The sequence below is a fragment of the Mirounga angustirostris genome, unplaced genomic scaffold (assembly GCF_029215605.1).
Source record: "Mirounga angustirostris isolate CCGP_5_RB_7025 unplaced genomic scaffold, mMirAng1.0.hap1 SCAF_6, whole genome shotgun sequence".
NCBI lineage: Eukaryota > Metazoa > Chordata > Mammalia > Carnivora > Phocidae > Mirounga > Mirounga angustirostris.
In genome coordinates, this window is record NW_026991714.1 from 28,228,459 (window position 1) to 28,241,634 (window position 13,176).

Consider the following 13,176-nt stretch of genomic DNA (forward strand, 5'->3'; position numbering starts at 1 on the left):
ACACCCAGAAATTTTGGCAATAAGATGGTATCAAAGCCTTCCTAGGACTTCACATGAAGTTACTCTTCTAGTGTCTATTTTCAGAAATAAAAATTGTTCACTTGACCTAGATTTCACATTCAAGTTGCACTTTCCCAAAACAGGCTGCTAACTGTCTCCCAAATATCATTTACCTGCTCCTCAGTGATCTGCATGTACAGGATTATATAGTAAATCAACTCAGGCAAGGCTTTCTTAACAGTGCTTTTGAATTTGCTATTTTCTAGGAGAGCATGGACAAACTCAAAAATACTAAAGACGAGATTTTCAAAGCCCAGGACTTCACCTACAGGAAATACACAAGAGAAGATTTTAATGACAAGAACGCAAAAGGAAAGCACGTCTGCTGGAAATGAACTACATTATCTTGGTAAATTAATGAATATTTAAAGTACTTGCTGATTATTACTCCCAAGGGAACAGAAGAGGGGAGCTAAGGAGTCAAAGAAAGGAACTTTGAGAATATTAAATATTCTTTGGTTTTGGGGCACCTGGGCGGCTCAGATGGTTAAGCGTCTGCCTTCGGCTCAGGTCATGATCCCAGGGTCCTGGGATCAAGTCCCACATCGGGCTCCCTGCTCCTTGGGAGCCTGCTTCTCCCTCTGCCTCTCTCTCTCTGTCTCTCATGAATAAAATAAATAAAATCTTTAAAAAAAAAAAATTCTTTGGTTTTTCAAGTATAAGAATCAGAAACACTGAATATATTTTCCAGCATGTCTATTTTTGATTTCAAATACCTAAAAAATATTAAAACAGAAATGAAAATATCATCTGCCAGAAAGAAGTAGGCTGGATAGGATGGCTTTTGAGGTAGCTCTTCCAACTCAGAAATTCTATTTTATGAGATTTATGCAAATGCCTTTGAGGAACAGATTAGATTTGCAATGTCCCATTTTCCCACATTGAATACACTGAAAGGAAACTCAACTAGAAAACTCACTTAAGAGAGTGAAGCCTCTATGTTACTGTTTTTCTTTGTCTTTTTCCTTTCCTAGATCCCTTTCCTCCCTACGTGGTATATCTGTCAAGATCACATAAACTACATACCATCAGAATCCACAGGATCTTCAACTTCCTCTGTGTAATTTACTTCTGTCCTCACATAAGTATGATGAAGAGTAAAGAAACAGAATTTGGAGTCTGCTTTACATATATTGTACAAGGGAATGTATAACATTCCAACCCTAAGAGTTGATACTTTAAAAAACTCATTTAAAAAAATGGAACCACATGAATGCAAGACCTAATGCTAGATTCCCGACTACGGGTGGTAGCAGGTCCCTTAAGCTTTCTGAAAAGGATATAAAGCTGCACTCTCAGTTAGGGTGTTCCAAACAATAGGCAGAATCTGCTGCATGGAGGACACCATGTGCTTTGGGAAGTTTTTCACCAGGGCTGTCACTGCCTGAGAAATTACAAAGAAAAAGATCTAAGAGTTACACGTGATATAGGAGAAAAACCAATGATTTCAGACCACCTTCTAAAACTCCAAGTATCTCAACAGTAGTAAATGTTTACCTTTAGGACTTCCATCTTAAATCCACTGTCAGATGTAGGGCCATCTGGTATCTGGAGGGCCTGAACAAAGGCCTCTGTGAACTGCTGCACCACAGGAAAGATCAGAACTTTGGCTGCACCCTGATAACAGAAACCAAAATCAATACTGGACATACCACTAATCAGTGGCTTCACTACACATATCAAATATCATAACACAGATCTGAGGCACCTAAAGATTTCTTCCGGCTCGGGTTCCAATCAGAAGAGTGCAGCCATAAAGTCACTGGAGGTGTTACCCAAAATTTCAGGTTTTCTTCTCTAACCCCTGCAGTTCCTCATCATGGCCTTCTTAAAAGCTATTATATATATAAGACCAACTTTTCAAAACTGCTTCTGAATGACAGGGGTTGGCGTTTTTTATAGCTTCGTCTCACGTGAGAGGCCATAAGAGAGTGGAGTTCTGGGCAGTGGCTCATATGAAAAGATGCAAGGTAAGGTGGTTGAAGAAATATGGCTTAAACAAAAGGAAGCTAAACTATATACAAATGAAAAATGTAATCAAAGTGCTAAATGCATCCACAACTCTGATTAAATCAGGGTGCATTCTGGTACTACTGAAGTAAGTCACTGCTACGCCTCTAATGGAAGGCATAGAGATTTTTAAGCATAAAGTCTGTTACTAACCCAAAGGCTTCCTTACCTTTTCCAGTTCCTCCATGTTACAGATCATATGGGCACAAGTGGTAAAAATCTCCACAGCTCGGGAACGGGTCCGAATACCATACACCTGTGAAAAGTTACAGCATAGCCATGAGATAGGCATGTCTGTGTCTGCATGTCTGTGACTAGAAGAAAACCTATGACTTCTGAATCCTGACATGGGACTGGATTCCCTAGAGAAGGGAAACATCATCTACTCATATCCAGGACAGACTTCTTCCATAATTCAGAGAATAAAAGCCAGCAGAATGTTAGAACTCAGTGGAATTAGCCTTATATGTAGGCCTCTGTGGGCTGATTTGATTAAAAATATTAGGCTGGGTGCTGCTTGAAATCTCAACACAGTCAACATATTTCTTTCAAAAGACAGACCCTTGGCTGGTGGCAGAGAGGAATGGGGAGGTTAAAACATTACCCATTAGGCACTCACAGTTTATTTATACTGTATACATATTACAAGCCTATTATGGGCAATGCAGTGATGGATTGCTTTGCACACACTTAACTGAGGTGAACAAGCTTAGGTGGGCTGCCTCGACAAGAGGCTAGAGGTAACACAAAGCAGTAGGTACTCAGGGGTTGCAGGATGCCAGGAGGTAGGAGATATGTGAAGAAACAATGCAGATGCTGTTTCATTCTCTCATCAAAGAGAATGAAATATATATATATATTTCTGCCCTCGCAGTTATAAGTGAAAGATCTAAGGTTAATCCAGATTCAGATCTCCGTCAGTTCTGGTCTTCAGGTATGGGGATAGGCAGCAAACAAAACAGTTTCCCACAGGAGATGTGGAGGCTGACCAGAACCTGAGCAGCTCTTACTCGCTGGGATCTTAGAGCTGAGATTTCATACCTCGGCCATAGTGAAGATCTTATACATCTCTGGAAGAATGACTGGAGCAACAAGGGGCATCTGTGTGTCTGTTACTTCTCGAGTGAATTCTATAGAGGAAAAAGGAGTACTATAAAAAAAACAGTGCTTTATAAAGATGTAAGTGGGAAAATTTTCAAACTGCTTCTAGGTGGCGGTTCCCAAGCAGATAGCATACCGGTAAAGACATTGGCCTGATGGTCTTATCCTGGGGAAGGAAAAGGTGCAAGAGTTATTATTTGTTAGAAGGGGGAAGAGAACAGTTCAAAGATAAAGGAAATTACCTAAGACTGAGAAAAAAACCTTTATTATATAAAGATTGAAAAAAAGAAAAAAAACATATTGAAAGAAAATCTGTAAGAGCTGTGTAAAAGTCCTTGTGAGGTCACCTTAGGGAAATCCTGTATTAATCTAATTTATGCCTGATCGTCAACATCCAGGTGCACTTCAAGGTGTCTTACCTTTGGTTCCATTTTCAATATTCTCCCTTGGTGAGTTGTTTCGATGCACACAATAAAATATACGCAGGCTTAGTAGGCTCAACTCCACTCTGTTTATGTTACTCTTGCCAGTGAATGACATTTATTGACCTAGAAGTCAGAGGCTGCCGCTCATTGGAACAGAAGGGATTACCATATGAATGTGGCAAAAAGCAACCTATTCATGAAATGAGACTTGAAGAAGGTAAGGGAAATAGGGGTCGTGTCTTTCTCTTCACTTTCCGCACAAGGCATTGAAACAGCATGAAGGACCCTGGGGTTCATGTTACTATTCTGTGGAATACAAGCCCTTGAGTTCCAGTGTCTGTTCACTTTATCTGCTGCTTTTCCTGGCAATTCCACATTATCACTACAGAAATGGAGCTAATTACCCGGGACATTTTTCAGGAGGATCTACAACTAGAAATGCATGTCGGCACTTTCAAGGTTAATATACCCCACAAAATTGGGCAATATCAATCACCAGAAGTCAAATGAAGATCATATATTCATTACTGAGTCTTCTTTACTAGCTTGGGTTCCTCCTGAAGAATAAATTCTGAACTGTGACTAAAATGAGTGTTCTTATTTCATCCAGAAATCCAAAGAAATTAGTCCAAACAAATGTGATGAATAGCATATTAATGAAAACAAGTTTTATAAAAAATGCAGGTTAGCTTAATTCTACTAATAAAGTGCTTAATCACATTTTTTACTCTCCTATAATCATTCCTAGTAGTCCCAACTGATTAACATTTTATAAGCTCAAGTCCAAAATAAGTTTTCTGAGGTCATTCAGCAAGTCAGAAAAGGTGTGGGGCACTGGAAAGATCTTAATCTCCGAACTTCTTTGAGGTTAAAAAAAAAAAAAAAAACAAACCTATACCTGTGGTCAAATATTTCAATCCTTAGCTGCTATGTTTGCATTTCCTTCACACCATTAGTGTTAGTTAGTTCTCATTTACAAATAGATAAGCTTAACGAAAACTTACTAAAGGCTTAAAAAAGTATATAGTATCTTAAAAAAAACCCCAGAGAATCAGTCCCATTCTCCTACTGGGCTCCTGTCCATACACCATGTCCTGCCATCTTCACGCACGCCTAGTTGCTGTTGTGAGAGCACCATCTATCCTCATCTGAAAATATGTGGAGCAGCTATCTGGGAATGGAGGTTGGCAGCTATCCATCCTGTGTCTGCTGACTGCAATATAAAACAATACCCATTTCCCCCATAGTTCTTTCCCTGTGGCTGACAGAAAAGTGATCTCACTGAACAGTGATTTCCTTAGTCAAGCACAATGATGGTTCTACAGTATTCCAACTATGATAAATGTACAACCGTCTTTCTCCTTCAGTTTTTTTTTTTTTTTAAAGATTTTATTTATTCACTTGAGAGAGAAAGAATGAGACAGAGAGAGCATGAGAGGGAGGAGGGTCAGAGGGAGAAGCAGACTCCCCGCTCGGCGGGGAGTCTGATGTGGGACTTGATCCTAGGACTCCAGGATCATGACCTGAGCTGAAGGCAGTCGCTTAACCAACTGAGCCACCCAGACGCCCTCTCCTTCAGGTTTTTTTTTTTTTTTTAAGATTTTATTTATTTATTTGACAGAGAGGGAGATAGCGAGAGCAGGAACACAAGCAGGGGGAGGGGGAGAGGGAGAAGCAGGATTCCTGCTGAGCAGGGAGCCCGATGCGGGGCTCTATCCCAGGGCCCTGGGATCATGACCTAAGCCAAAAGCAGACGCTTAACGACTGAGCCACCCAGGCGCCCCTCCAGGTTTTTAAAAAAGCTGAACTTTGTGTTGGAAGACTGGAGGGGAACATACTTCTTTTCCTTGGTAGAAGACATATCTGTTAACTGATATTCTGGCACCATCAAATTGTAAATAAAGAATCCTAGGTGGCTGATTCCACAGAGAGGGGTACATGAAATCACCTGAACAATGAGTCATACAAGAGAAGTAAGGGAAGTAATGAGCAGGGAAGTGAAAACCTGAACAAGGAATGTTTTGATCTTTTTGGTAAGTCTGCTCTATACCCCAAGCACCTATCAAAGATAAGCAATAGGAATAAAGCGGGTAGTTCAAAAAGGCAGCCAGGACATGGGAAGATGAGGTTGAAAACAAAAGATGATGAGTTTGCTTTTGGACAGAGAATTGACGTTATCTACCATCAACAGAACAAAGACAAGTAAAACTGGGACCAGATGCCAAGTTCAATAAACTGAGAGTTTAAAAAAAAAAAAAAGGGGGTCGCCTGGGTGGCTCAGTCGTTAAGTGTCTGCCTTTGGCTCAGGTTCCCGGGGTCCTGGGATTGAGCCCCACATCGGGCTCTCCACTCAGCGGGAAGCCTGCTTCTCCCTCTCCCACTCCCCCTGCTTGTGTTCCCTCTCTCGCTCTCTCCCTCTGTCAAATAAATAAATAAAATCTTAAAAAAAAAAAAAAAGAAATGGCATTCCTAACTAGGTAGGAATACATTTCAGGTAAGCTAGCAGGGCACAGAGAAAGAGATGAGATATAGACAGACATTTCACAAGTCTGTATGAACTGAGGGGAAATACTCTTTTTTTTTTAAAGATTTTATTTATTTATTTGAGACCGAGAGAATGAGAGAGAGCACATGAGAAGGGGGAGGGTCAGAGGCAGAAGCAGGCTCCCTGCCAAGCAGGGAGCCCGATGCGGGACTCGATCCAGGGACTCCAGTATCATGACCTGAGCCGAAGGCAGTCGCTTAACCAACTGAGCCACCCAGGCGCCCGGGGAAATACAATTTCTAAGAGATCAACAGAAGGTGGCTAATATCCAGATAAGGATTCCTTGAAGGCAAAACAGTAAAGCCTTCATCTAGGGGATTGGGAAGCAGGGCAGAACTCTCAAGACTGGGAAATTCAGGTTTTGGGTTCTATGTTCTGTGAGAGATTAACAGATTAATCAAGCTTAGATGAGATATCCACCAAATCTCCTTAGACAAAGTGTTTTTTTTTTTTAAGATTTTATTTTTATTTATTTGACAGAGAGAGAGACAGCGAGAGAGGGAACACAAGCAGGCGGAGTGGGAGAGGGAGAAGCAGGCTTCCTGCAGAACAGGGAGCCCGATACAGGGCTCGATTCCAGGACCCTGGGATCATGACCCCAGCCGAAGGCAGATGCTTAACGACTGAGCCACCCAGGTACCCGACTAAAAGTATTTTTCTGTGAATATTTTTATCACCTTCTTAGAACAGAAAGAAAGAAAAGATACCAAATGCTACATTCTCTAAGCTGACCAAACGAAGGTAAGAATTACATAGCTACACTGTTTTTATCTTCTTTCTTACATTCCTATAAAAATTTTATTTGACTGTTCTTAAATTTGCCTTGGTTGAACTAAGTAGAAAATTAATATAATAATGATAATTACCATAATGGCTAAAATTTAGAGTGCTTACCTCATGTCAGTTATTATGCTAAACAATTTATGTACATTTAGCTTATTTAAAATTACCAAAAGACCCCTTCAGGTAAACACTACCATTATCTTCATTTTATATACAAGGAAACGCAAGCTCAAGAGACTAAGTAACTTGGGTCAAGGTAAAACCAGAATATGAAGCGAAATCTGACTCCTTAACTACTATGCGATTACTCTATCCTTAAATGGTTAAGGTTTCATAGTAGTAGAAATACTATACCAGCTTAATTCCCTGGAAAGAATCAATGGAGCGGGAGGATAGACACGGAGATAAAAACTAGGGAGGAGCAGCATCACGAAGAGCTATAAATATCAATTCCTATCGGTCAGAGCCATTCCATCACATCTCATAAGTGTCTTGGGATCCAAGTACGAACACCAGGGAAAAACTTCTGATACCTGTCAGCACTCGCATGGCTCCATGGACTGCATTTAAATCTCCGCTCACCAACATCTCCATGAGCAGGTTGAAGAGCTGGGGCCAGGCTTCGGGCCAGTCCCAGTGAGCAATGGCTGACACTGCATAGGCCACACTGGAGCGCACCTTACTTATTGATTCTCTCAACCCGTTGGGCAATAGCTCCCGGATAACAATTTTTGCCTGCAGAGGAGAAAAGCCCACTTGCCATTAGACCAGGTTGTAAGTGACTGGCAGAGTGCTATCCAGTTTATGTGTTGGAAAAACAACGTGTGTAAGGTACTGCATATCAAAAACTCCAACACACAAACTTGTTCATCTTTGATCCCTAAACTTACCTGTCCATTACAGCAGCTACCTGTGGTCCTTTAAATTTAAATTAATGAAAATGAGATGAAGTAAAAAAATCAGCTTCTCAGGTTCACCAGCCACATTTTAAGTGCTCGACACCACATACAGCCAGCAGCTACTGCACCAGACAGCACAGATACAGAATATTTCCGTACCTGCAGAAAGTTCCAGTGGACAGCGCTGCCCTAGACCCTATACTCAAAATTTCTTGGGGGCCCAGAATGGCTGCATAGTGCTGTACCAAGCAGAAACATTATCTCATTTAATCCTCAAACAATTCTTTGGAGTCGAAATTTTAATTCTAATTTTAGATATTTAGGAAACTGAAGTTAAGAAGTTAAAGTACTTTTCTAGTATTTTCATAGCTAGTAAAAGGCAGAACTGGAATTTGAACACAGGTCAGCCTGATACAGGAGCTCTCTTACTTACAGCATGTTGCCCATAATGTCAGCTACCAATCGATCTTTTCTGCCTAGTCTTTTGATTGCCCCATGTTGTCACACAACAGTGACAGCTCAGTATCTTAAGAAGGCTCCTCAAATCTCTATAGGAAGACTAATCAAATAATTCTCCTTACCCTTTCTGTAGTTTCAGGAGGCCTAAACTTCTCTGATTGGGCACACCAGTGAGTCTCCACATACTGCTTCAAGATGACTGATGCCAGCTGCAAAGAGAACAAGCCAAGCAGGACAGCAAGAAAAAGACTTTTTTCATATATAAAAATCATATACATATACATAGCCTGATACATTCATTTGAAGTATATCTAAATCTAGTACAAAATCCTAGGTTATTTGTAAACTGGCATTAATTCTTTCTTTTTCCAATAAGAAAGTTTCATTACCAAGTAAAAGGGAAATTACTTATAAATTGGGCCAATCAGTCTGGAATTACCTGACGGATTGCCAGTGCTCCCTGGGGATCTACAGTCAGCTCTGCCAGGTGAACACCAAATTCTGAAAGAGAAAATTTTATTGTGAGTAAAAGCACCCAGGAAAGCCATAGGAATATACTGAGCTTTAACCCTGATGCCAACAAGAAAAATTTCAGAAGGAGATTGATTTATTGTTTTTAAAAGTGCTTGGGGCGGGGCACATAGGTGGCTCAGTTGGTTAAGCAACTGCCTTTGGCTCGGGTCATGATCCTGGAGTCCCGGGATCGAGTCCCACATCGGGCTACCTGCTTAGGAGGTAGTCTGCTTCTCCCTCTGACCCTCCCCCCTCTCATGCTCTCTCTCAAATAAATAAATATAATCTTAAAAAAAAAAAAGTGCTCGGGGCACCTGGGTGGCTCAGATGGTTAAGCATCTGCCTTCAGCTCAGGTCATGATCCCAGGGTCCTGGGATCAAGCCCCACATCGGGCTCCCTGCTTGTGGGGGAGCCTGCTTCTCCCTCTCCCTCTACTGTTCCCCCTGCTTGTGCTCTTGCTCTGTCAAATAAATAAATAAAATCTTAAAAAAAAAAAAAAGGTGCTGATAACTGGAGCGCCTGGGTGGCTCAGTCGGTTAAGTGGCTGCCTTCGGCTCAGGTCATGATCCTGGGGTCTTGGGACTGAGCCCCGTGTCCAGTTCCCCGCTCAGCGGAGAGCCTGCTTCTCCCTCTCCCTGCCACTCTGCCTACCTGTGCTCTCTCTCTGTCAAATAAATACAATCTTTAATAAATAAATAAATAAATAAAAGTGCTGATAACTGCTAAGATTGGTTCTTCTAAGGAAGAGAAACAGGTTGGCCTGCAGGACATGGCTGCTCACAGTAACTAGTTCCAGCGCTCTCATTTTCTCCAATCACTGCATAGCATCTTCCAGCCATCTTCTCTTCCAAGATGGCAACACCTCCCTCTTAGACCAATGAATGCAGTAGCTAACTGAAAACCAGTACTATCTAACCCCAAAGACAAATTAATAGGCGAGATTTCAGGAGTTGCTCTGATATACACTACCAGATAAGAGATAATTAAGTCTAAGAAAATCTGGCTTTAACAGGTTTAGTCCTAAAAATGTAACTGTTAGAAGTAAACACTTCCGGGGCGCCTGGCTGGCTCAGTTGTTAGGCATCTGCCTTTGGCTGGGGTCGTGGTCCCAGGGTCCTGGGATCAAGCCCTGCGTCGGGCTCCCTGCTCGGCAGGGAGCCTGCTTCTCCCTCTCCCCCTGGCTTGTGTTCCCTCTCTCACTATGTCTCTCTCTGTCAAATAAATAAATAAAATCTTAAAAAAAAAAAAAAGTAAACAGCTTCCAATAAGCAATGTGAGCAGTAAACTTGAAATGCATATTGAGAGACTTATAAGCAACGCTTACTCCCACATTAAAATTTAGATCCTTCAATGCAATCCATATAAAAAAATCTCAGTGATGTTTTTTTGCAGCAACAGAAACTTACCCCAAAATTCATATGGAATCTCAAGGGACCGCAAATAGCCAAGATAATCTTTTTTTTTTTTTAAGATTTTATTGATTTATTTGACAGAGAGAGAGAGCAAGCACAAGCATTATTCATAATAGCCAAAAGATGGAAGCAACCCGAATGTCCATCCACAGATGAGCAGATAAAATGTGGTATTATACATAAAACTGAATATCATTTAGCCTCCAAAAGGAAGGACAATTTTGCAATATGCTACCACTGCTAAAATAGGTGAACCTTGAGGACATTATGCTAAACAAAATACATTAGTCACAAAAGGACAAATACTGTATGATTCTACTGATATGAGGTACTTAAGAGTAGTCAAAATCATAAATACAGAAAGTGTAACAGAGGTTGCCAGGGGGTGGGGGAGGGGAAAACTGGGAGTTATTTAATGGGTTTACAGAGTTTCACTTTTACAAGATGAAAAGAATTATGGGACTGGATGGTGGTGACACTTGTATAACAATGTGAATGTATTAAATGCCATTGAACTGTGTGTACTTAAAGATGGTTAAAATGGTAACTTTTATGTTAAGTATATTTTACTACAAAAATTAAAAAAAAAAATTAGATCTGGGGTGCCTGGGTGGCTCAGTCGTTAAGCATCTGCCTTCGGCTCAGGTCATGATCTAGGGTCCTGGGACTGAGCCCCACATCGGGCTCCCTGCTCTGTGGGAAGCCTGCTTCTCCCTCCCCCTCTCCCACTCCCCCTGCTTGTGTTCCCTCTCTCGCTGTGTCTCTCTCTGTCAAATAAATAAAAATTTTAAAAAAACCTTTAAAAAAAAAATTAGATCTAATTTACACTTGCAAAGGAGTCTACTGTCAAATGAGGAAGAAGAATGTAAGACCAGGAGTACATCTTAATTGTCACATTTCACATTCTAGGGCTGTGCTATCCAACATGGTAGCCATTACATCCAAGTGGCTCTATGCTACCTGAAATGGGCCTAGTGAGGACTGACATGTGCTATAAATGTAAAATACACACCAAACTACAAACTTAGTATGAAAACAAAATAATGCAAAATATTGTAGTAATGTTTACACTGATTACATATTGAAATGATACTTTACACACATTAGGTTAAATGAATACAGTTTTAAAAATTATTTTTACCTGTTTGTCTTACCTTTTCAATACATTGCTTTTAGAAAATTTAAAATTTCACCTGTGACTCACATTATATTCCTATTGGACAGCACTGTTCGAGAGAATGAATGGTAGGTTTTCAGATGTGTTTGGTTGTGGTAGGCGATCAGGTTACAACAGGTGCATCATTCCCTTTTGGAGGGAGCTATAGATCAGTGAGGTTAAGAGCATGGATTCTGGAATTAGGCAAGTTTAGGCTCAAATCCTACTATGTCTGAATTTAGGCAAGTTATTTCTAAATCCCCTTTTCCTCATCTACAAAATAAGGACAACAGTCGGTATCAAGTTACCAAGCAATCCTGTGAGAACAATACATGACACACGGTAAAAACTTTAAAAAGCAGTTATTGTGGCAATCCCTATCAAAATCAAATGGCATTTTTCACAGGAATAGAACAATCCTTAAATTTGTAACCACGAGAAACCCCAAATAGCCAAAGCAATATTGAGCAAGAACAATGCTGGAGACATCCCTGATTTCAGATTAATTTACACAGCTATAGTAATCAAAACTGTATGTAACTGGCATAAAGGTACACAGATTAATGGAACAGAAGAGAGCCCCAAAATAAACCTATGGTCAATTAATTTATGACAAAGAAGTCAAGAATATACAATGGGGAAAAGGACAGTTTCTTCAATAAATAGTGTTCGGAAAACTGGACAGCCACTTGCGAAAGAATGAGACTGGACCTCTATCTTACACCATATACAAAAACTAATTAAAAAGAGCTTAAAAGACTTGAATGTAAGACCTGAAACCATAAAACTTCTAGAAGAAAACATAGGTGGTAAGTTCCCTGAAATATTAGCAATGGTCTTCTGGATTTAACACCAAAAGCAAAGGCAACAAAAGCAAAAACAAATATGTGACTACAGGCATACCTGTTTTATTGTACCCTGCTTTACTGTACTTTGTAGATACTGAGTTTTTTACAAATTGAAGGTCTGGGGCCACCCTGTGTTGAGCAAGTTTACTGGTGCCATTTTTTTCAACAGCATTTGCTCACTTTGTGTCTCTGTGACACATTTTGGTAATTCTCATAATATTTTAAACTTTGTCATTATTATTACATTTGTTACAGTGATCTGTGATCAATGATCCTTGATGTTACTATTGTAACTGTTTTGCAGCAACACAAACTGTGTCCATATAAGATAGTGAATTTAATAATAAATGTTGTATTATGACTGCTTACTAACTGGCTGTTTCCCCTTCTTTCTCCCTTTCTTTGGGTGTCCCTAGTCCTGAGACACAATGATATTGAAATTATGCTAATTAATAACCATACAATAACCTCTAAGTGTTCAAGTGAAAGGAAGAGGTACATGTGTCACACTTTAAAAAGCTTGGTGAAGAAGCCATGTCCAAAACCAAAAGAAGCTGAAAGCTAGGCCTCCTGCGCCAGTCAGCGAAGTTGTAAATACAAAGAAAAAGTTCTTGAATGAAATTAAAAGTGCTACTCCAGTGAACACACAAATGGTAAGAAAGCAAAACAGTATTATAGATATGGAGAAAGTTTTAGTGGCCCAGACAGATCAAACCAGCCACAACATTCCCTTAAGCCAAAACCTAATCCAAAGCAAGGGCCTAACTCTCTTCAATTTTATGAAGGCTGAGAGAAATGAAGAAGCTGAAGAAGAAAAGTTTGAAGGAGCAGAGGTTGGGTCATGAGGCTTAAGGAGAGAAGCCGTCTCCATAACATAAAAATGCAAGCTGAAGCAAGTGCTGATGCAGAAATTACAGCAAGTGATTCAGAAGGTCTAGCTAAGATCATTCATGAAGGTGGCTAC

General features: G+C 40.3%; 1 protein-coding gene across 3 annotated transcripts in view; it reads right to left on the bottom strand.

Moving 5' to 3' along the window:
* The window catches only part of IPO9 (importin 9), a 62,855-nt gene that overhangs the window by 29,642 nt on the left and 20,037 nt on the right, over positions 1 to 13,176 (bottom strand). For all 3 annotated transcript variants that reach the window (XM_045877044.3, XM_064594019.1, XM_045877046.3), the window contains 9 exons: positions 8,722 to 8,783; positions 8,405 to 8,491; positions 7,458 to 7,659; positions 3,112 to 3,200; positions 2,240 to 2,326; positions 1,558 to 1,677; positions 1,344 to 1,444; positions 1,087 to 1,145; positions 174 to 325 (listed from right to left, as the gene is read on the bottom strand). In XM_045877044.3, coding sequence (XP_045733000.1) covers positions 174 to 325; positions 1,087 to 1,145; positions 1,344 to 1,444; positions 1,558 to 1,677; positions 2,240 to 2,326; positions 3,112 to 3,200; positions 7,458 to 7,659; positions 8,405 to 8,491; positions 8,722 to 8,783 — 959 coding nt within the window. The remainder of the gene's footprint in view (positions 1 to 173; positions 326 to 1,086; positions 1,146 to 1,343; positions 1,445 to 1,557; positions 1,678 to 2,239; positions 2,327 to 3,111; positions 3,201 to 7,457; positions 7,660 to 8,404; positions 8,492 to 8,721; positions 8,784 to 13,176) is intronic.